Genomic DNA, 25,387 nt, shown 5'->3' with positions numbered 1-25,387 from the left:
AACTAAGAATGATATTTATATAATTCAAGAAACAACGTATTATAGAAAAAACAGAGGAGTTTTATAAATAATTTATACATATAATTATTTTGCGACAGAGTTCTCTCGCAATATAAATTGTAAGACGCCATTGGATGCGCAATGTTATATCGTCGCTGGCACTTTTCGCAAGCGTTGCGAACGATATATCGTCGTTCGGCACAAAAAGGGTTAAATATATCCTAACCTCTTGCTTTATAACAACGTGACAGACTCGTGACGAAAATTTTATGCGTAATCTAGTAAATACGAATTTTATATATATCTTGTAAATTGAAATAAAATTTTATTCATCTGTTACTAAAATCTAGGAATGAATGTAGAGGAGACTGTACAATAAATAAAAATTCTATCGTTCTTTTAAGAAAATTGTTAAGAACAAGGGGCGGTGCTAATCGATATAGCTATAACAGAAATTATAGAGCAAGGGATTAAAAATAATATTTAACGAAATATCATACTTGTATATTTCTATATTAGATGTAACAGAAGAATACAAATATGGTATATTTTATTAACCCCTTGCACTATGATTCATTTCTCACTGCGTTGATTATCATTTATTTATTCTTAATATTTTCCGTAATAGGAACAGACAATTTTTATTTCTCTCATCGTCTTTGTCTACTTTTCTTTCTGAACTTTGACGACAAAAGAATTAATTTTTATTTCGATGTAGAAGAAATTAATAATAATCATATTTAGAAGAATATTCAGTGGAATTTCTATCCACGAGTCTGACTCGTTATTATAGTGCAAGGGATTAAATTCTCGTTCAGATATCGATAACAATGTAGAAATTGCTTGGAGTCTATAAATATGCACACCACTGTATCCTTTTACTTTGAGGCGAAGATCAACTTTTATACTCGTATTTCTTCCTCTCCTTCTCAACCTTGTTCTCTATCAGAACCGAACTAATGGGCCACCGTCCGTACAATAAATAAGTAAAATAAATAAAAAGCAACCAATTACCCGTACATAAAGTAACGAGTTCTTCTGTACCTTAAATTGCAACACGATCGCGGAGGTCCGGAAGGATTTTACAGAACACGAAACCGTAAGCCAGGTGAACTCTCGACACAGAAGATTAACGAACGTCCGATGTGAATCGTAATTTGCCGGCAGCTAATTTAAACGATCGGACGGATGCTTGGTCTCGAGAGCGGCAACATCGACGATGCGTCGTGTCGGCCGCTTCTGAAATTACGTTCAGCGAAACTTCGAGACGTTGCTGATCATTTTCGATTCTCCCTAAGTCCATAAATCGGCGGCGAACTATTCGAACGCGTTAAACCGCGAGCATCGCGCGGAAATCGCTGGAAATCATTCGAGCGGCGTAACTCGGAAAAGGGATCGCCGTATAAATCGGATATACAATGCTACACGTATAATGCCAGTGGCTTATCTAAATGCTAATTGAAACGAATAAGATTTGAGCGTTCAAGCCGCCGTAACATCATCAATTAAATGCCAATGCGAAGAGCGCCGGCGCGAACGATATACCCAGGCTTAACTGTACTTTGACAGAAACAATGTTTCGCCGTGCTTCTTAATTATAAGCGAGATACGCGGCCCGGCAACGCGTTCACCGACTACTGAAAACACCGAACGCTGCGTTAACTCGTGTTATTACTCGGGGGATAGCCCACTTTACGCTCCGCGGAATCGTATACGAAATTGGTGAGATTGCAAGTCAATGCTTTCTAATTGTACAGTCGACTAATTGCTTGATATATTCTTAACAAGCCGACTGCGTTCCGAAATTTATACGTGTTTTCGTATTTCATTCCCCGGCTGCATTTCAATCTCTCGCCCGTTGCACGGTCGCGTTTGAACATTCCGGGGATGCGCTTTTAATTACGGTGTTCGGATCACTTCAACGATCTACTACGAAGTTCCTATTTTGTTCTTATTACCACGTTGCAAATTTTAATGCAAAATAGAAACCCTTTTTCTTAAATTTGAATAGACAGGACCGAGACAGAAATTACTTTGTTTAATACTTTTAACGAGTTATTAATATATATAGACTACGAAGTTCCTATTTTATTCTTATTAGCACATTGCAAATTTTAATGCAAAATAGAAACCCTTTTTCTTAAATTTGAATAGACAGGACCGAGACAGAAATTTCTTTGTTTAATACTTTTAGCTAGTTATTAATATATATAGACTACGAAGTTCCTATTTTGTTATTATTACCATATTGCAAATTTTAATGCAAAATAGAAACCCTTTTTCTTAAATTTCAATAGACAGGACCGAGACAGAAATTTCTTTGTTTAATACTTTTAGCGAGTTATTAAGATATATGGACGAATGTTATAATAATATATAGAAGATGGAAAATTTTATTAACCCATCTTTGTCATAAATGCATGAAATTAGTAGTCTCGATTATCCTCGAATATTAGAATCATCTGTTATATAAATGCGTTTTACCTGCAAGCGGTTCCGTATATAGAATAGTGTAGTACTAGTATCCATATAGTGAATCGTATATGAAATGATTTATTTTACAAATAAATAAAGACAACGTCTGGCATATTAACTACTATAAATAATAATTGTTCCATTACCGGAGCTTTCACGTCACTTCGATCGTAATTAAAAAATATAATCCTCACGCGGTAGACGCGCCAGACGTCACCTACCCCCACTCCTTGCGTAACTTATTCTCCTGACAACGCCGATAGCGAACTGTCTAGCCAGCAAACATTCTGCCAAGCAACGCCGAGTCCGCAAATGTCATAGGACATTAACCCTTTCGCTCCGAACGACGGATATATCCGACAATCCACGTGGATACTCGCAGAGCCGAACGGCGGATATATCCGTCGAGTGGATGCCGCGTATATGCGGCGCTCGGCGCGAAAGGGTTAAAGACGTAAGTGCGAACCTCGAAGACTGCCGACGCGCATCATGCGCACTGCGCGGCACGTTAACTCGTTCAGCGGCGCAACTCCCGCGGAACGGACTGCCGTAGCGAAAGGGTTAAAATGTCTCGAAGAAATCAATTTGAACGCGAAATACTTAAAGTCGCTCACCTATGTTGGCGGTCATAGCTTCGAGGTCCTTCGGCTTCCTCTTCCTGGGCCTGCCCTTCTGCCTCGGCGGCGGCACGACCGCGGCGCCATTGAAGTACGGGACTTTCGGCGGCGAGCCGGCGTCGGGCACGGACGGCGTCGAGGGTTGAAGCGGCACGGGGCTGACGTGGCTGTGGGGGTGCTGCGGGTGCATCGAGTGGTGCGGATGCGGCGGATGGGCGGGGTGGTGGTGGTGATGGTGAAGGAATTCCGGCGAGGGGAACGGCTGGCCGGGGTAGTGGGGGCCCGGCGGATAGACCGGGACAGGGGGGCTCTGGGATGGGTGCATCTCCGCGCCCATTTCGTAGTGCAGCCGACACAGCACCGCGCCGTCCCTCATCCCGAAATGGTCGCCCTTGGTCAGCGGTACCGCGCAGGCGGCGCACGAGAAGCACCGCACGTGGAACACGAGCTCTCTCGCTCGCATCACGAGCTCCGAGGCGAGGATCGCCGCTTGGCACCGGGCGCATCGCTTCATGCTGCCAAACATCCTGGAAAAGACAATGTACAGCGGTTAATGAGATGTTCGGAGCCGGATTGCAACGTCCGCGCAATTTATTTTCGCGATCTGTGCTGTCCAAAGACATCTACGCATGGTGTTATGGTCCTTGTGGACATTCGGGACAAAGTGCACGGCTTTCTAATTAATGAATTTTCAGCACGAGTCAACCCTTTGCACTCGAAGCCATTTTACCTAAAATTCCAACATAGTTTCTATGATTTATAGTAGTTTCATTTTATATGACTTACTGCAATTTATTCATACGAAATTGGGTCGTGTGACTCGCAGAGCAGTTGCAGTTTTAATAGTTTTTTAGACACAGATAACAATGATAATATAGAAATTATTTTGAGGCATGACAAAACAATTTTTAGTGGTGCCTTAGAGTCACCACTCGAGTGCGAAGGGTCAACACTTATTTAACTCTTTAAAATACTATTTCTGCCACTGTTTGTGACTAACAACTTCCTAAGCATGACAAGTCACTTATATTTACTATTTAATATTTATCTTACTATTTACTGTTTAATATTTATCTTATTATGTACTGTTTGATCTTTATCATACTATATAATATTTAATATTTATTTTACTGTTTGCTGTTTAATATTTATCTTACTATATACTGTTTGATCTCAATCTTACTATTTACTATTTAACCCTTTGCACTCCGTTGTCCCCGCTCAGGGGACATCGTAATTCTAGTATATCACAAATTCATATAAATCAAATATTATTATAATAATATTATATATACATATATATATTTATATACATATATAACGTATACTATATAATAATATAAATGTTCATAAGCGCTGGTAGGTAACATCCATGACGGCGCGGAGTGCAAAGGGTTAATATTTATCTCACTATTTACTGTTTAATATCTATCTTATTATATACTGTTTGATCTTTATTTTATTATTCACTGTTTAATCTTTACTTCGATATTGGCAATGGAAGGGTAGATTTCTATTCGATTCAACACGCTTGAATAATATCCATATTTAGTAGACCATGTTCCAAATTCTCATAACGAGACTGACACGGTATTGTAGGGCTGGGGGTTAATAGTTTACAATTATATTAAAATTGAACCTACCGCGGTCGAAGCGACCGTTTCCTTATTTTTCAATTCTGTAAAATCTGTTCCTAAAGCGAGTCCCAAGTGTTCTAGAACACCCTGTATATAAACGCACGCTTGATCGACTATCAAAGCTATTAGTCCGTAATTTAATGTGATTTAAATATAGCAACTTTCCAATAAAAATCGCGGCGACCCAAGACACTGCGCGCACAGTTTCTGAATTCTCGCGGATAATACAAAGCCAACGGCACAGTAGTACTATGCTCTCCCGATTCGAGATAGCCGCGTGCCAGCTAGACAATGAAAACGATGACGGAGGAAGGCTCGAAATGATAATTAAGACAGACGGTAGCAAGCTGTCCAGTAAGATATCACGGCCTCACCCTCGACGCATTGGCGCGTAACGCGACCGCAGTGGCGTATCATTTTCTCAAACGCTGTTATTATTTAGTCGGTAGTTAGAACGGCCTTACGAGCCGGGGAATTTAAATAACCAGTTTCCAGGGAGCTGTCGCGCACAGCTGCGCGAGGATTCCCGTAAGCCGGCGTAAACGCTCGTGAAAACACAAGAAATTCGGTGTCCGGCGGAACGCGCGCGCGCGCGCGCACGCCGGTGCCTCAAATTCCCAGGATCCCCATAAAACCGTTTGAAAACGTGCCTTCTCCTCCGGAGAGGGGGGCGCGGGCGCATTTTTTCGGTGCACCGTCGCGGGGCCAATTAACGCGGCAAGAAATCGAGCAACGTCGCCGGGGGGTGGCGGAGAAGGGGGCGGCCGCCGCCGCGGCATAACAAAAATGACCAAGAAATTATCGTAACTGCGGGACGCAGGCGGCGACCATTTTTCCGTTCGGTTTAAACGATACAAACACATCGGCGCGGCAGAATGTTTCCCATCGGCCCCCGGATATCTGCCGTGTGTCCGCGGCGATAGGGTTCCGTTAAGAGAGAGAGAGTGAGAGAGAGCGCCAGCGCGGAAGAGGGAAAAAGAAGGCCGCAGATAAAGAACGACGGACCGGGAGATCTCCGCGGAGCCGAACACACGGGGAACTTGGAGAGTATAGAGAGAAAGAGAGTATATGTAGAGAGAGAGAGAGAGAGAGAGAGAGAGTGAGAGGGAGGTAGAGAGAGGAGAGGGCCGGCGGGACACGTAGAGGTCCGGTGATATCGCGAAGGCAAGAAGGGACGCGTATGGTAAACCGCGGTGGAGCAAAAGGCCGGAAAGGGAAGGAATATACCGATGCAACGGGCATCGTGACATCGCTACTGCATTAGCGGCACCCTGCAGTCTCCATTACCGAAGCCGGTCGGCTATCTACCCGACATCCACCACGGCTACCTACCTAACCACCTATCTCGCTCTCCACCACCCAAATATATTGCGTCCCCTCGCAGCCGTACTAAAGAACCTAGATAGAGACGTGGCCGATCTTATAACCCTGATGCCGCATCGCGCCGGATCCAGTCCCCGGCGAAACCTGTGGCATCCCGTGCCACGTATTTGGATTTTATACGACGATCCTCGGCCACGCTCCCAACACGCACCAGTTTTCGGGCAAACGGCTTCTGTTCGCGAACCTCTCTCTCTCTTTCTCTCTCTACCTCGGATTACACCCTTCCCAAGAATCGCCGTCGATGCGACGCCCGGTCGCCATCTTTACAGCGAGATACAACTGCATCGTTCCTACTTGTACGGCTATTCTCGAGCTACCAGATATAGAATTCTTTACGAGTGGGATGTGAACAAGTTTGTAATAAAAGTGGATCGCGAAATGGTTGCGAAACTTTCAAGAATTTAACCCTTTGCACTCGGGTGGTGACTCTAAGGCAGCACAAAAATTATTCTATTCCATTCCAAAATAATTTTTGCAACAATAAGCTTTAGATTTAGAAAATTGTCAAGTAGTAAAACTGTTGGTAGGAGTGTCGAGAATAAATTTTGTATGCATACAAATTTATTTTGTTAAATAGAATGGAAATACCACGAATCAGAAAAATTATTTCAAATTTACAGTTGAAATGGCTCCCAGTGCAAAGGGTTAATTGTGGTTTTAGGGAATTCGAGAGAACGATTGGTTACTGAGTCTTGGATCGTGTTTGATTATGTTTGCTTGCTGCTTTTTAAGTGATTATACTTGCTGATATTTAATCGATTTTAATTACTGTTGATTAAGTGATTTCACTTGCTGTTATTTAATTAATTTTAATTATTGTTATTTAAGTGATTTTGCTTGTTGTTATTTGATTAATTTTACTCGCTGCTATTCAATTGATTTTCATGAATATTATTTAATTCACTTTAAATACTATTATTTAATCGACTTTCAAGACTATTATTTAATTCATTTTAATTACCATTATTTAATACATTTTACCTAATATTAGTTACAGAAAATTCAAATTAGTTACAGCCAAATTACTGGTAGCCACGACAACCGATTTCCAAGCTTCCGTTCTTGGTAAACAATTTACAGGCCACCGATTTGCAGGCCACCGATCGGTAAAGTGTTAAGATCGATCCGCGGAGTGCAAGATTTACGTTCATCAAAGATTTTCCTGAATAGGGAAAGTTCCATCGGTACGGCGGAGAAGTTTTTCCCCGCCTCGATCCCGGTAAATCACGTCGCTCGGTTATCGCAAGACAATGATTTTTAAGAGATGGCCAGATATCGACGCGGTGAATGGTGAAGTACGGGAAAACAAAAGGAGGATGTGGCCACACGACATCGTGCGCCGCGGCGGCCGCGCGGCGCGGCTCGGCCAACGGTCTCAGGCAATCGGAAAACGGGAGAAAATGGAGAATAATGATCTGATACCCGCGGAACGGAAAAGCAGAAGCCCGTAACATAACGAGCCTCGTTGTTTCGGGATCGAATAACGAACCCATTCAGCCGTCCGGGTGAATTTCGATTTCGAAATACAATTCGTAACGAGAAAATATTAATTCCGCGCGGCCGAATAAAAAATTCGGAACCGACGCCCGCCTCCCCCACCCTCCCACGTTCCTGGTTTTAATTAACGTCGAACATACCCGGCTCGCTCTTTTCATTCCCCTTCGCGCTTTCAAGGGGAACAACACCGTTTTCCTTACAAATTTTTAAATCGCTTCCCCGACGCGTTGCCGGGGTAATGGTAACTCATCAGGTGGGCACGATAATTAGGGGATAATAGCGTTTGAGCCGGACGTAATTTTATGATCGATGGGGGTATGTGCAAAGAACAATGTAACGTTTCCAATGCGTTGATCAATTTTGCTTTCTCTTCTTAAAATATTCGATATTCTGTTGGAAACACAGTACTGTATTATTTAGGTACAATAGCTTGTTGCGGATAATTATAAATAATGCCAATTCTTCCTTTCGTAAATTCGCGAATTACTGTCGGAAGAAATAGAACGAACTGTCATGTTTTTTTATTTATTACGGTCATTATGCTATACAGTATGTTATGCTTTAAGATAGTCAAGTTTTGTTAATAGTTTTAACACCTTACACTACGACTTCTTGCCTTTATTTTTGCCTAATCTTATTCCCAGTCTTTTATAATAGAAAAATTTGATTTCGATTTAGGAGAATCGAATGATATTCATGTTTAATAAAAATTACATGGAATTTTTATCACGAGTCCATTTCGTTATTATAGTGTAAAGGGTTAAAGAAGCTTTTTTAGAAGGTTACACTTTTGGCACTGTTTTCCACGAAAGCAGTCTTCAATTCGTCCCTAATGATAATCCCATTATCCTCGACGATGTCGTAGATATTTTCCTTATTTAGACCGACAGGTACGGGTGCCAGTCAGCGTATCATTGTCACGTAGCAGCAAAGGGTGCGAGCGGGAAAACAAGCCGCGGTGACAAGGGTCGCGTCGCGAACCACGAGCGAAGCCGATCAAATTAATGAAAAGAATTCCACGGTCCTCGAGGATCCCATTCAAGTGTCCGGGAGTGTTACCGGGCCGGGTCGTGTCAACACCTCTTCGCAGAGCCAGAAACGAAACAACCTGAGCCGTCAAAGTAGCTCGCGATCCATTCTCCCGGCACACGGGAGCCAACCATTCGTGTCGCAGTCCTCCGCGCCACGCCGGGGGATTCTCTCGGCCGGCCAGCCGTGCAAAAACCTAAACCTAATCTAATGCATTAGCAACAGCGAGAGAATTTCGGGACTGTCGAGAGGGTCCTCTCTCTTGACTCGAGACACATTGTTATCGGCGCTGATCCTATTGACAGCCCCACAATCCCCCGGCATGTACACATCCGGCGCACAATGCGAGGAGCAGCCCGGTTTCGCTCGCAGCGGGACGCCACCGCGTATTTTCACCTAATCGGATCCGTTCGACTGTGTTGGGTAATCGACCGGGGACCCTTTTCCGGATCCGTGTGCTGCGGATCCACCTTTCGGACACGCTGCGGAAGGTGTCCGACGGCGAGCTCTTTGTTATTCTTTTGTCGGTTGCCTAACTGTACGCGCGAGTAACTGTAATTCAGCGGCGGGATGGGTCTGGCTTGCGGGATAGGATACTTCTTTTCTGCAACGGATGTGCGAAGTATAGTTCCGATTCGAGTTCAGACTTCTTTAAAACTGGCGAATTAGACGCGGTTTTCTGCTAGTCCTTGTTTATCAGAATTTCGACACTCAACGCTGCTAGATCTAATAATTGCTCCAATTAGTGCTGGTTGTTAACTCGTTCACTGTCAAATTTCTTTTTTAATTTTTCACGAGACAAGTCATGTATATGCAGAAAAATTTTGGTAATAATATAATTATATTCAAGCTATGTTTTATCGTTAACACGTTCAGCGACAATTAAATATGGATGACACTAATTTCTGACCAATTTTAAAAATTCAATTTTAGCGCATATATTTATTTGAACAAACTGGATTTGACTAGAATGTTTCGAATGCGAAAGCGTTCTAATGCCACCCCTTATGATAAATATTAACTATATAGTTTCTCTTTAATTGATTAAATTGTTTTAACTGTGTAAAGATTTTAGTGGTCCATTGTCGACGCTGAACAAAATATTGTATATTTGCTGAAAAGTCCCAAGTGGTATTTAACTTTATATTGTTGATTATTGGGTGGCTTTTATCATTATATTGTTCTTATTATATTACAATATATTAGTATATTATTATATTAGTATATTATTATATTAGAATAATATACATTACAATATAATAGTCACGTTGAAGGTTCCGTGATTCTATTGTTAAGCAGAATATTAAGATGGCGCCTAAATCCACAGTTAATTCTTAAGACTTTCCTTAAAAAAAAAAGATTTATTAATTCTGTTTTAAAATTTTTATATATACGTAACCCAATAATATATTTCAATTTTATATAAAAATAAAAATAAATAACTTTGGCGACTGAGAATAGTCACACGACAGCAAAGGGTTAAAACCACGATCCTAAAACGATCATATAAATGAGCCTAAATGAACCTAAAACGATCATATAAATAGGATTCTATGAACACAGCCCTGTCTCACGCCTCCCACGAACCTCCAAAGTAACTATTTCGACAGTCGAATCCCCGAAGTCAAGGAAACAACAGCCGAAATTCGATCTCCCACAGACCCTTAAGCATCCATCCCTAAGCACTCGTAGCCCGAAGCGGACCGCATCAAACAGCCCGCAAACGTTCCCGCTTCATTAACCCATCACAGCTCCATCCTCTAATCGCATCGCAGGTCCGAACACCTCGGCGACGTGGCTTCGACAATGGGGTGCCGGGGGTAGGAAAAAATTCTGGAGAAGTCTCCGAAGGGTGAGCCAATGCGAGAAAGAGACAAAGAGAGAGAGAAAGAGAGAAAGAAAGAAAAAGAAAGGGATAGAGAAAAAAAGAAAGAAAAAAAGAGAGAGAGAGAGAGAGAGAGAGAGAGGGAAGCATCATCTTGGTTCCCGCGAGAGACCAAGCCGAAGCCGGGGCCGATGGATGAATGAACGGGGCGCGCAGGCGAGCTCCACGACCGGGAATAACCTCATTCACGTTTCCATCCGTCCTTCGTTGCACATCCGTGTTCCAGGGCCGGCACGGTGGGGGGACGCCCGCAGAGTTTTACAAGATGCGCCATATGCGATACATTATTATACAATGCGAGCGGGTATTCTAAGCGCAGCGGAGGGTTTCGGGGGGAACCGCGCGCGGCGTTCGCCGCTCCTAAACAGAGCCTCAGTTCGCCACAAAGAGTCGGAAATCTTTTATATACGCGATTACTCGCCGCGGGGACCACTTGCCGCGCGTTCGCACACTCGGCACCCGTGGAGCACGTGGACTCCCTTTCTTTCCTTCTCGCTGCCTCGTCCTTAACTGCGCTGCTTCTTTTCGTTCCCGGCCTCTTTCTTTCTTTCCTTCTTTCTTTCTTTCTTTCTTTCTTTCTTTCTTTCTTTCTTTCTTTCTTTCTTTCTTTCGTTCTTTCTTTACGGCCCCTCGCTCGTCCCTCTTCCGGGGCCCGACGTCTCGCCCCGGCGAGATATGGCCGCGAGGACACGAGCCCCGCCGAGACCGCGATTTCTCACGTGCCGACGAGCGAGCCGCTGCGTGCGACTCGAGCGTCTTCATTCGCCGGCCGTTGCCCAACTTCCATCGCGAGCGCCGCCGCGAATTATTTCTCGTTCGTCCGCCTGGATATTAGCTAATTGACCGTATCGCGATATCTCGTGCAATTCGGTGGCGCGATTATACGCTGGTCCTTTATCAGGCTGCGGGTCACGCGTACCGGTTCCACGCGACAATAGAGAACACGTGGGATTAAGTACTCGCGTTTTGTACTCGGAAATAAATGTTGAAAATATTTTAGTTTCTTTGTAAATTTTCGAAGTGCCGGTTCTCTTTACAATTACTTAATTATTATTTTCTTCAATTTTGATGTCTCTGGAAATTAACCCCTTCCCGTACTTTGACGAGTCTGACTAGTCGTTGTGATTTCTAACAATAACCTGTTAACACTAGATTTACGGAATCCGTCAAAATGACGGATCACTGATTTGTTAACGTACTATTATTCAGATTTTAAAGATACATTTATTGCTTATTTATCGATTATATTTACTATAATCATTTATATTTATTTATTTATCGATTACATTAATAAATAGAATAAATCGTTACTTTCATAAACAAATATAAAACGACTGCTTTTATTACTCCGTAAACCTAGTGTTAAGCAAGGGTGTTATTTCGTCTTTTTAAGTCGAAATAAAATTCTGCCTTTTTGCCACTAATATTTAAGCGCTGAAGTAATTGCAAGCACGCGATAAATGTTAATATTATTTCTCCTCCAAGAAATTATTCCAATCGCAAAATCATTTAATCATTGTAGCTGCGAAGATAAAAGTACTGCAAGGGATTAAAGAAATGTGAGAACACTTTTTATCCGAGCCTACAATGAAACTTCAGTGTAATCAAGTGCAACGTAAAATCGATGACGATCGAATGACCATTCTACAATTTTAAAAATTGCGAAGAATAATTATATAAATTGCAGAGAATAATTATAAAAATTGCAGAGGATTATTATAAAAATTGCAGAGAATAATTATAAAAACTGCAGAGAATAATTATAAAAACTGCAGAGAATAATTATAAAATTTTGCGAAGAATATTTGTAAAAATTGTACAAATTGTCTCATGAGAATGAATCTCATTGTTGCAGCAATTGTTGCATTAAGTGCTGTACAAGATCTAAATAAATCGAGTCACCTTATTTTGAACGATGTTAATGTATTTCCAACGCGTTGGAGTTCTACGTCGACGCATAGAAAGCGCACCGTTACTCGATAAAAATAAGCGAATAATAATAAAATCGATGTACTGTTACTCCTCGAACATCGACGACGAGTAATACCGCGATGGCGTCTTCGCGATACACCGCTACATTCTGTGATCGTGTTCACCCGCGGTTGCCCACGCTCGCGCGCGAAACATTCAACTATCATATTTCCGTTCAACGTGATCGAACGTCGAATGGTATTAAAGCGTTTAGCACATCCGACTTCACACCCATCGGCGCGTAAAACGCTCGCCGGTAGTCCGGCGTCGGTATCTCTTCGTGTAAAGAATCGCCGCGGGAACGCCGGTTAAAACACCGTCGCTAATTCCAGTCGCTCGAATCGAGGACTAAAAATATTATCAAACGCGTCTGGGATTCCTGGAGCTCCGATCGCCGGTTCTACCGACGATTAACCGCCAAAATCCGAAGGGGGAGGGGGAAACACCGGCGGTCGATTAAACATTCCAGCGATTTCCCGGCGATGTAGCAACAAAGTTCGAGCGGCGCGGATTCCGACGCGCGGACTCTTAAATTTGCTGGCCGTCGTCCGCCGTCGTTAAAACGCCGCGCCGTGTAGAATAGCCGGTAGCAACGGGCCCCGATCGCGCCATCGTGGATCGCTTTCGATGGAAAATACGCTTCCGCGCGTCGCCATTGTTGCGCTGGAATTTCTGCGCGAGGCTCTCAAACGCGGCGCGTTCCTTTGCTCCCTCACGCTGCTTTACAAATTGCGTCGCCCGCCGTTACGTGAAATCGTCGCGTGCTCTCGCCGTTCGAGAATTTTTCCGAAGAGTCGACAGTGCTCGGCGAGGTTCGCGCGTGCTGCGGCCGCCACGCGTCGCGCAGCTTCGAAAACAAGCATTTTATAGCCAGGTTCACCTTCGGCGGGAGATTGCACGCGCATCGGACCAGCTCCGAGACGAACAAAAACGCGACCGGATATAAAAAGCAGAGACACCTAACACTCTAGGCAATTTGTACGACGGAGAGTTAACAACGGTCTGAAAAAAGCAAAAGACGAAACGATAAACCGAAGATCTCGTTTGCGCGAGCTGCCGGACGACAATGGCGCGTTTCCGTTCGCGAGACGCGGCGCGGACCGACGGCGGATCATCGATCACGTCGCGGGGAATTAATTAACGCGAGCGGCGATTTTTCAGCGCGGCGCGAAGCGGTGTACGCGCGTGCCGTGTCCTCGCCGGGCAAGTCAACGTCCGAGCGCCATCGGGAAGGATGTCTCCATCCGTTCCCCAGCTGCCGCGCGGACCGTTCAAGCCAGCGGCGGCGGCCTCGCCGCGCTTCTGACAAGCCGCCCGGAGGATTTAAGCCGGGGCGACCTCGCGACACTCTAAATTATTATTTCCACGATAAGGCTTGTCCTCCCCCCGGTCTCCGGAATCTCGTCGACGACGTAATTAATGCGTCCGCCGATAAACGGCCCCGGCTTCTGGCCTTCCCCGGGGAGGGGGGGACACACCCGGAGGATCCGACGAGACGTGACCGGCGTGGCGAAACAGGAAATCCTGATCGAAAGGATTCCACGGAATTTCGATCTCTCGGACACGCGTCCCGTCCGACGGCTGGCACGTTTATCTAGGAGTCGTCGATTGATAGCAATTTAAAACTAATTTCGTCGCGGTCGGTCTAGTTTACAAGATCTCGATCTCCTTTCCAGCCCCGTTGCGAATTCTTTGCTCATTTTACTCTCGTTGCTGTTGCTGTTGCAGTACATCACTCTTACAGTTACAGTACATCACTGTAATTTTCTGGTGTTCCCTGTGTACGTATCTCATCAGCGGAGTCTAATGTTATTCGAACAGTATTTTGAACGAATTCGTCGAATAAAATTGAGTTCGAGTAGCAGTTCGAAGAAATTCTGTGAATAAAATATTTATTCGAGTAATATTTCGAGTAGATTCTTTAATGCGATTTTATTTGAGTAATATTTCGAATAGATTCTTTAAATACGATTTTATTTGAGTAATATTTCGAATAGATTCTTTAAATACGATTTTATTTGAGTAATATTTCGAATAAATTCTTTAAATTGGATTTTATTCATCTAATATTTCGAATAAATTCTTTAAATAGAATTTGATTCATCTAATATTTCGAATAGATTCTTTAAATACGATTTTATTTGAGTAATATTTCGAATAAATTCTTTAAATAGAATTTGATTCATCTAATATTTCGAATAAATTCTTTAAATAGAATTTTATTTATATTTGGAATAAATTCCTTAAGTACAAATTGATTCGATTAATATTTGGAATAAATTCTTTAAATACAGTTTTATTCGACGAATATTTGGAATAAATTCTTTAAATACGATTTTATGCGACTAAAATAAATTCAGCCAATAAGATTGTATTTGAGAAACATTCGAAACAATTCTTCGAATAAAATTCTATTCGAGTAATATAACTCTGCTCATCAACCTTTTCTTTCTTTCTACTAAATCTTCAAAACTTCCATAGTTTTCCTCTACTATTTTGTATATAATTTTATAGTAATTATATTACTGTCTTTCTTACTCGATACTCGTTTATTATCACTTCTCTATTCTCCTGTCTCTTCGAACAATATCACACAATACTATGCAAATAAATCGCAACGGCAACGTTTGCGCAAGAAAATTGGCAGAGAGGACTGGAGCTTGCGGACCAGCAGCCATTTTGAAGCGCGGTGGCTCCTCCTTCGGCGTTTCCTCTGCACCGCGTGATCTCGTGCTAATTTTCCATAAACGTCAGCCGGGTCCGCGATATTTATACGTAAATACATTTACTTTGGCTAGACCCAGCTGCGCAGAAATAATAGAAGAATTAACATATATGCAGAAAACACGGCCATCTTGAATAACGCGCGGGAAGAAGAATTTATACAATGAAGCTAAAAACCAGCGGAAATGGCTCGTAAGTATGAAATTAATTTGCCCTCCCGGTAACAACTATGATCGTAATTTATGTTTTTCGTGTTTCGTTTTAGTACGTTGCGATAGACATTAATCGTATTCTTTTGTGAACAGAAAAAGCATGTTCGGTGCGTGGCATTCGTCGCGCGTGGCAGTACCGGCTTTTAGTGGATCATGAAAATTGTTGCCGCGGAAGATATCCCGTTCGAGGTGTTCGTTGATCGCGTACGGCGTCACGGAAGTATCGTTTTATTGCGAGGCGGGCCGCCGGAAGCGATGACGGTAGCCGCGGAATGATTTTCGCATAATTTCGCAACAGGCCGCGCTCGTGCTGGCTCGCCTCGGCTCGTTGCATCCTCGCCGATGATGATTCTCTCGTCTGCGCCTCGGCTAGCCGGGCACCGGTCTCGCGTTTTATTTTATGAATAATGTAGCGACACAGCCTACCGGCGGATCCGCCGACTCGTCCGAGAGGACACGCGCGCGTGGGACGCTCCGCGTCGCGGCGCCGCGCCGTCCTGTTCGCGTTGGATCATCTTATTTTATCGTCTTTCCCTGGCTGATCCATCGATCTCATTCCAAGCCTTATTCTTTCATTTTAAGAAAATAGCTATAAATCCACCGCGAAACCTTTGACACATATTCACGCGTAAATAAAATATTTTTATTTTTGGCAAAATAGGAAAAAATTCCAGTTAGACGATAACAACTTCTCTGCCTTGACAAATTTATATTACTTAAATGGTTCTTTGTTTCACCAAATTTTCCTATAAATGTGAAATAAAGTCGATACATTAAAATTGCGACTTCCTTGAGCACTGTACTGTCTTTAACCCTTTGGCTACGGCAGACTTTGGCACGGCCGTAGTTTTTCGTTAGACATGCATTTCTGAGGAAGTATATTAAAATATTAAAAATATTGAATTCTGTTACATTAAACCAATATTACTTGACGTGAAGAATAGTATTAAGATTTTTTACAATATATAACATAAATATTGCACAATATATAATTAATCAAATTTAATAATAAACGGGGTGGAAATTTGATCTTGACGCCTATTGGCGCCTACAGTGCCGGGAAGCCAACATGTTTCGGACGCCAATAGGCGCCAACAGTAGTCAAAGGGTTAAATAATGTTAAATCATTTTCACGATAATCGATATTACAATTAGCAAGAGGTAAGAACCGCTGCTTTGCAATTTTAATCGAATCGAGTAAAAAGTTTCGCGAGGCTCGTATGGTGTTTGGCGCGCTCGCGAAAGTGTTAAAACCGAGGTGAAAAGCGACCGCTTTGTTAAACAGCTTTAATATCTACTCCGGTGTAAGCGCAACATGACAGGAGCCAATCCCACGCGAAGTGAGCAACGCGATACCCACCGCGGAGCTGTTAGTGCCTATTAGCTTCGCTTTTCTAGCGTTAAACGTTACAAACGTCGGGAAATCGCGGAGCAACCCTGCGCGAGAGCGCGCCAGAACGGAAACGAACGCCTTAAAGCTCCGTGCACGTCTTCCAGAACGGCGATATGGAAATTCGCAATATTGTGGAGCGGAAGCGGGTCCCACAGTGCTCCGTGGCGGATAAAGGGGGTACGAACAGCAAGGGAACCACGGCAGAGCTAAGTGCTAATAAAGGGTGTCCCAATATTCACGGAAGATTTGAATTTTGCGCCATTTGTGCGCTAAAGTGTTGCTAACCAAAAAAAAATACAGAATGACAGCTGACAGTTCAGGGTTATTAAAGATGGAGCACTACACAAAATACTATATAAATCAATAAAAAATTTACAATTTTTAATTATAAATCTGTGTTTTCTATCAAAATTACTTCTTGCGTGAATTTTGGGACACCCTTTAAAATCTTCGGTTTCGTGCACGTTGCTCGCGAGGATCGCGGTCCTTGATGCGGACGTAAAGATGTCATATTCACTGGATCACCGGCGATAACTTTCAAAAAAAGCGTCTCCGACTTTCACCCCTTTCTTATCTGTTTCTGATGTAGCAACTCGAAATGAAAACCACACGTGCTACGAAGAGAACTTTGTTGAACATTTATTTCTACCATTAAAATTAATACGATATATAGTTATGTATTAAATTGATTTTTAATGATATGTAATTATATGTTTCGATAGTTTTTTAATCCTTTTGTTTAGTAGATCAAGTAATAAAGTGTCAGCAAATCTGATTGATAATTTTATAGAAATTAGAATTTGGAGAATTGATCTATTTGAAATTTTATTAAAAATCTTTATCTGATGATTTTTTCAAATGTTAACAACTTATAATAATTTATAATAATAACGTTAATAGGAATTGAAAATGGTTGATGAATGGTTAAATTAATCTGAATCGCATTCGAGAACTGTAATAAGAAAGTGTATAGTGACTTAAACTAGAAACTAACCTAAAACTTCCACATTTCTTAAGCAAAGCATATTAACCTCAAAAGGTACAAGTAAATATAACTGCCTAAAATTATTTAAAAGCGTTCTCCTTATTTACAAACTTGTAAACGTATTAAACAGTTCAATATAATTAATTGAGTTCATTATTTTCTAATCTTATATTCTGTTCTTGTTTCAATATCCAATTACTCTATAGTGCGTCCTCTTTACTCTAAGATTATATTTTTGAATCAATATATAATTATTATTGTATAGTATAATTATCATTATATACTATTTTATAATATAATATAATAATTATTATATATTATTTTATAGTATACTTATTATCATATACTATTCCACCATATAATCATAATTATATCATAAAATCTTCGACTTCAAATTAATCCGAATTCATTTCAGTATTTTTTTGTTCACCGAAGAAAATGTTTCATATCCTCCTACAAATTGTTCTGGTCCGACATGCCCCCGGCTTCCCGATCGATAAAAAAAGCAGCAACAACGTTGATCCAGCCAGCCACGGTGCCCGAACAATACTTGAGAAAACGGTGCACAGATAACCGGCGTGCATTACGTAATTAATATACATTAGGTGTACATATATCGGGGCCGGTGTAATTACAGCGGGCGATTCCATTACCATAAGTTCAAGGAAGAGCCCCATGCATCTTGTGTTTTCTATGCTATTATGACTTTTATACGATTAACTTTTATGCACGCCACGCGGGATTAATCTATAGAAGCGCGAACGATCGTCCAACGATGTTTCGACCATTTTTTTTTTTCGTTTCACATTCTAATCTCGGAGATTGTCTTGTTTTATTCATGATCCCGGGCATCTCCGCGAGAAACGGATCAGATTAGTACGTAATCGGTAGGGGATCGGAACGTTTTTATCGTGTCTGCAAATTGGAGACGAGTTAATTCTATTCGAGCGAGGGGTTCGCGGATCTTCGTTCTTCCGTTTGATCGCTATTCGAATCCGGCACGATATTAAGATACCGAAGATATTGTCTTGGTTCTGATGGAAAATTCATGATATTATTGCTCGTTTTAGTTTTTCACGATTACTATTTATTTTAATATTATCATTTTAATATCAACGATGTGAAAGCGGTGTACCTGAAATTTGCGCACGTTGGTTTTTCTATATTAATGTTTCAAAAATGTTTCGCAAATATTTGAGAAATGTTCCAACAAATGTTTCCCAAATATTTAGAAAATGTTTCAAGAATGTTTCGAAAATTCTCCGAAAATGTTTCGTTGAAATCTAGCCTCGCATAAAGATCTGAAGCCTAATCAGTAATATTGAATACGTCTGATAAGCTCGATTTTCCTAGAAATATATATGTATTTGAAACTAATTAGAGAACGCAGATTAAACAATTAATCATACCATCATTTCACCTGAAACTCATCTTCAAACTTTAATAATAATAGTAATAAAAATACAATATAATAGATAGAAAATCTCTCCATTACAAAATACGTAATAACAAATAGAGATTTTACATAGCAATCTAGCAAGTGGCAACGAATGGTATTAATATCGACTTCGGATGTTTCTTCGCCGCGACAGAAATCGAATAGACGCCTCGAAATAAATGGCAACAATATCGCGGCCCCGGCGACCGATAATGGCCGATAGACAATAATTTGACGGCAAGTGTGTCACGGGGCCGCCGCAGATAATTGGAGCGTCGTCCATGGTAGGACCGATGGAAAATTTGCAGACCTCGCTACACATTACTGGCGACGGCGCGTCTTCTGCTCGCGCCGATACAAATGGAGCACAGGATCGCGCGCCGTCGAATCGGCCGAAAACGGCCGCGAGCGTATATCCATTTACGAACGCCCACGGCCCCCGATGGGGCAGAAATTTATGCCCGTCGTTTCTTTCGCTTTAGGAAATATTAGTCCCGGGGATGCGGGGGGCTCCGGGGACCGTGGCTCGGCCGCCGAGGCTTGATTAATGCCGATGCATCCATCATCCGACCGATCGGAGCGCGCCGCGCGGCCGCGTTGCACTCGGCGAAAGGAAGCTAGCGAAATTATTTGTCCGATGATCTACGGGAGCTCGGCCGCAGTTCCTATCATCGTTTGTCTTCCGCGGCACCGTGGACAGGCTGCCGCGATTTTTCCCGCGGGAAATTGCCTATCACACTCGCGCACCACGTTCCGGAGATCCTGGACTGCCCGACCAATTCATGGATCTCGCGAAATCGCTGCGCGTCGATCTTGCGATTTAGAGTCGACGCGAAGTGGTTCAAGATTAATGATTAAATATGCAGATTAACTCGTGGCGACCCAATTCAGGAATTATATTGCCACGAACTCTGTTTCACGCGTTATACGTCACGGCATTTTATTCTACGATATTTATAATCATGCTGTGAATATCTAGCCATTTGCACGTATACTATAAATAGTGTATAATATAAATATACATGTATAATATAAAGATTCATGTATAATATAAAGATTCATGTATAATATGAAGGTTCATAATAGCTGGTAGGTAACATCCATAATTGCGTCGTGACAACCCCTATCTTCAACTATTTAAGGGTTGTCCACATCAGGACAGTATCACATTACGACGACTTCACTGTCGGCCTTAACAAAATTTCTTCTAAACTCGTTGCTGTTTTTTAAGTGACAGCTCTCTATGTTTTACTAGTAAATATTGTTAAGGCCGACAGTGAAGTCGTCAACAATCACTTAATTTCTTCTAAACTCATCGCTGTTTTAAGTGACAGCTGTCTGTGTTTTACTAGTAAATAAAGTGATTGTATATATTAATTGCAACAAATTAAAATTATTTCATGAAGACAGAAACTTTGGTTCCTCTGCTTTGCACTCGATGCTCCCATTTCGCATACATATCAACAATATATTCATTTTTAGTATCAACGCCTGTGCATATTTGCCAAATCTATGCCGCATATACTTTCCACGTATCTTGCATACAGTCTGCATATTCCTATAGTCTGCATACTCTTGCATACTCTTGCATACAGTGCGCATGTTCGCCACATGTCGCAAGTACCTACATAATCTTCCGCGGTCCGCTCGTAAGTCACAGCTCTAATTTAAGCGATGTCGCCCAAGACTTCCGGTACGCCGCGACACCGAGCTCTTCGTTCGACTATCCGTCGACGCGCGGAACACAGAACACTCGATCGAGACGAACGGTTCCGGGTTGACGGGAAACGACGCGACGACATCGGCAGCTTCTGTATACGCGGATAAGCGGTATCGGGATCCATTGGTTTAATTAATTGAACAATTTGAGCGGGGCGATTTCGAGGCCGGAAAATCCAGTTTTCGCCGTGGTAGAAACCGGAATCGGTGTTCGTATCCCGCGTTATGGCGGCGCCGGCGTAAAAAGTCGTACGATCCCTATTCATTCAGATTTTCTAACGAGCGAGAGAACGGCTCCTGAACCCGGGCGGCCGTAAAACCATCCTCCGTGATATAATAATCACAGAAATTCCCCCGGCGCGGCACGCCGACCGCTCTCGCCTATCTACCGAACAGTCTAATCTGATTATTGATCTACGAACCGGGAGAAGAGGAAGAGCCGGAGGATGAGGAGGAGGAGGAGGAGGCGGCGAGAGGAGCTCGGCCGAGGAAATATAAACTCGACGGGGAAGACACGCCGCGTCGCGTGATATGCGGGGTATCTAGCCGGAGGGTACGTACCTCATCTACGCCGGCGCAATAAATACCCGCGATTACAATGTCGCGAGGCTGTAATTCAACTACGCCTTCGAGTCCCCATACGCCGTTGGTCCTACTAACTTTTCATTTTTCCACGAACATTTCCAAAACCTACTTCGTTATTACAGCTCAACGAAATTATAGCGTGGACAAATTGGCCAACTTTGACCAGCTATAACTCCGCGAAAGATCATCGTAGGATGATGAATTTACTTTGATATTAAAGCTTGGAACACGGACTTTGAGACGCTATTTTTCGAATTTAAGATTAATTCGCCATTGTTATTACAACAGTTTAAATGTGGGGCTGAAAATTGCCATTTTTGTCGTATTGAAAATTGCTAAGCTTCACGAAATGTACAAACTGCGTAAAATTTTATTTAGAGATACCGTTTGGAATGAAATAAAATTAAATATTTCCTCTTTGAAATGAAATTAAAGAAAATTGAATTTAAAGAAGAGAAATGTGGCGGCGATTTTTTCTAAAAGTTACAGCACTGTAAATTGACTCTTTCTTTTGGCTGTTGCAGAATTAATAATTTACATCTAGCTTAGGGTGCGTCAAATTTAAAATCCAAGAACATCGTTTTAAAATAGACACTTCAAACTTTAATTTAAAATTAATAGCAATCGTCCCACCATAATTTTTTCTAGACTTATAGTCGATCAAAATCGATCAATTTTAATTCAATACTCTTCTATATTATAATCTACTTAATAAATCACCATTTAAAACTCTAAAATTCCTCCTTGGAAAAGGAGTATAAGATCGTAAGACAGCGCAGACCTTCTAAACCAATTCTTGACCCCAGCACGGTAGCATTCGCTCCGAAAGCACGGCGATTACGATCTTTCCTTAGACATCGCTCCGTGGATTAAACTACACCGGATTTCAATTCCGGCTAAGTCCACCCCGCGAGCAATTCGCGGCTGAATCACTTCATCGGTGCCGGATCCACCTCGCGCGGCATCGGTTCTAACATTGAAACGCACTCTAATGTAACTTCGCTAGATCCGAGTCGCATTCCCCGGATTCTCAACATTTCGCGTTCAACCACGGTCCATTGAAATTCTCGAGATTCAAGGGGAGCAGGCTCCGACGTTAATCTTTGATTACATCTCCGGGAGAACTTCGCGAAGAGGAGAAACTTTGGCGATTGATCGCGGCACGTAAATGTTAGAAGAACATTGATATAATGATCAGAGACATTTTTTATTGAGAGAAGAGTTCGATAGCAACGATTATGTTCCATATAATTGTATGAATAGAATTTTTGTTACCGTAAGTAAATTATTCGGATTTCTGAACATTTTTGGTATATCAAATTTTAATTGTTATGCTTTACTATTATTGTGATTATATGATTCTATTACACAGAATTGATAATGTATATTATCATAAATAAATTCTCCGTTCCTTCAGTTTTAGCTACCACGTGTTCGCTGTCAAAATAAACTGCACATTTTCAAGCGAAATAACACAAAATATACGAAGACGTCTCCTCGACTCGTTAATTATCTCATCGAGTTGAAAATCCTGCACGATCGTCTAGAAATTCCTGAAATATCTCCACCGTTCGATCAATTCGTTTACGTCGTAAACGCGCGAGATCCGCAGCGATCAATCAGCTCAGCGCGCGCGCGCGCGCGCACGCACACGTATCGTTCTAAATATACACGCGGAGGCATGTAAATAAAAGAATATCGAAAGTCGGCGATTCAATTAGCCTCGCGGCACACCGAAACGTGCGTTTAATTAACGGCGGGAAAAAGCGGGAAAAGAGGGAGAGGGAGGTCGTCGTAGACCGAAACGAGACGATCACGGCCGAGTTGGAGGCATCAGCCGGCGACATCTAGCCATTTGTCAACGGCCCCGTAGGGAGGGCACAGGCGAACAGGAAGAGGCACGAAGAAGGGGTTAGAGCCGGGGGGAGGAGGAGACGTGGCCGCGGCGTCGCGGTAACCCGATACTTTTGCGCGGCAAGGGGGGGATGGTTTATGTGGTGACACTCGCAATTCCGTGGCGGACACACGACTCGCCGTGACCTTGCGGACCCCTCCGAGACGCCGGACCCCCTGCCGGGCTACGCCGAATCCTCTTAAGGAGCAACGCGATGACCAACGGCCGTGCCACTCGTAAAAACTCCGTATGAATCCCCGGCGAGGCGTATGCAGAACGGGGTTTATACGCGCGAAAGTGTCGCTGGCATGCGCGCCGGATTCGCCCGGCCAGACGATTTTACTTTGCCGTCGCCGGACATCGATCTCGTTCGCATTGGAAACCGCTGCGGAAAATCGAAAACCGCTGCAGAAGTATAGCGACTCGCGTTTATGTACTCGACGAGGAAAATTACATTGTCGTTACACTTCTTGAATATTTTTTCCTCGTCTTTATTTATTCATCGTCGATTATTTATACATGGTAAAAATTCGTTTATACGTGTTACAAATTGTCGAAATAGTCGACGAGGAAAATTACATTGTTTCTGCAGTTTTTTAATATTTTTTTAATATTAATTGTCACCCGATTATTAATCCTTTGCACTCGGACGCATTTCAACTGGAAATTAAAAATAAGTTTTCTGGCTTATAGTATTTTTATTTTATGCAACAAAGTTGCAGCGAGGATCGATTGGATATTAAAGCAGCCACAAAGCTAGTTTTCGAAGAGATGACTAACTACTATAGACAGTAAACCGATAAATAATAAATAATGCATTTTTGCGAAACATTTTTATTAACACGTTCCGTACCGACCTGTATTTAATCGACTCTTCATTCTGGTCAATTGAAGTTTTAAAAATCAATATATTATGTTTATTTATCAATTATTGTCAATCTAATTATAAAGCAGACTTATTACGAATCTATTCTTTCGGTGGAAATTATTTCTCGGATTCCAGCTTGTCATAAAATATTTTTCCAACGCACTGAACGGCTATTTAAGCATGTACCACAAATGGTACACGTGGCACGGAATGTGTTAAATTACAGCGACGGTTTTATCCTTCGAAATCTCACCTACCCGTTGGATCGGTTGCGCGTCTGGTTCTAGGAAAATTGCGAAAGGGATCGCGACGCGAAGAAGCAAGAACAGCGAGAAGCAACAGTCCGGAGCTAATAGATATCTCATTTTCGAGGATCGGCGAAAAAGAAAGAAACGGCGGCCGTGATATCGCGATGTCGTAGATCGCCGGGCGAGATAGCCGTGTAGCGGAGCGTATTTGTCCGGCGACACCTGCGCGCAGGGACACTTCATGTATCAGAGGGGGTAGGGGGCTGGCGGGACGCGAGCGGGAACGCAGCGCGAATACGAATGATAGCCGGGGCCCCGGCATCGTACACACCTTCGATATACCTTTCTTGCCATTATCAGATTCACGGGGGGAACGGCGCCCCGCTAGGAGTCGCATCGCCGTTCGTGTTACAACTACCGGCGTATCAATTCCTTTTTGCAGCGGCCGTTCTACCGCGCGCGAGCGCGCGCGCGCCGGTATTAATCCCTGATAATTCCGGCGTGACTTCTTGAACGACGATAACGATAATTTTGTTTGCCGCACAGCCGAATGGAGAACGGGATCGGTTGCGGCCGACATTGTTCGGCGATATTTTAGCCGGACGCGGCCGTGTCGCCTGACTTCTCAGCCGCGATATTAACCGACCGTTTATTTTTCGCTGCGCGCGGCAAACACGTACCGGGCCGCGAAAAATTCGTGAACACGACGCCCGTGAATCACTCCTTCGGGGGCTCCTCGGGGATGTGTCAGGTCGAAATATTTCCGATCGGTGATTATCGTCGCGAACGAGGTTCTCAATAATGTGCTTGGAAAAATTGTGTCGCTG

At 42.7% G+C, this 25,387-nt stretch overlaps 1 protein-coding gene across 3 annotated transcripts in view; it reads right to left on the bottom strand.

The window, feature by feature from the left end:
• LOC144475061 (LIM/homeobox protein Lhx9-like) overlaps nt 1-25,387 on the bottom strand; it is a 99,045-nt gene that overhangs the window by 15,108 nt on the left and 58,550 nt on the right. For all 3 annotated transcript variants that reach the window (XM_078190605.1, XM_078190606.1, XM_078190607.1), the window contains exon 4: nt 3,090-3,619. In XM_078190605.1, the coding sequence (XP_078046731.1) occupies nt 3,090-3,619 (530 nt within the window). The remainder of the gene's footprint in view (nt 1-3,089; nt 3,620-25,387) is intronic.

This window comes from Augochlora pura, chromosome 9 (genome assembly GCF_028453695.1).
Source record: "Augochlora pura isolate Apur16 chromosome 9, APUR_v2.2.1, whole genome shotgun sequence".
Taxonomy (NCBI): Eukaryota; Metazoa; Arthropoda; class Insecta; order Hymenoptera; family Halictidae; genus Augochlora; species Augochlora pura.
The sequence above is the reverse complement of the archived record's forward strand: the minus strand, read 5'-3'. Positions and strand labels throughout refer to the sequence as shown.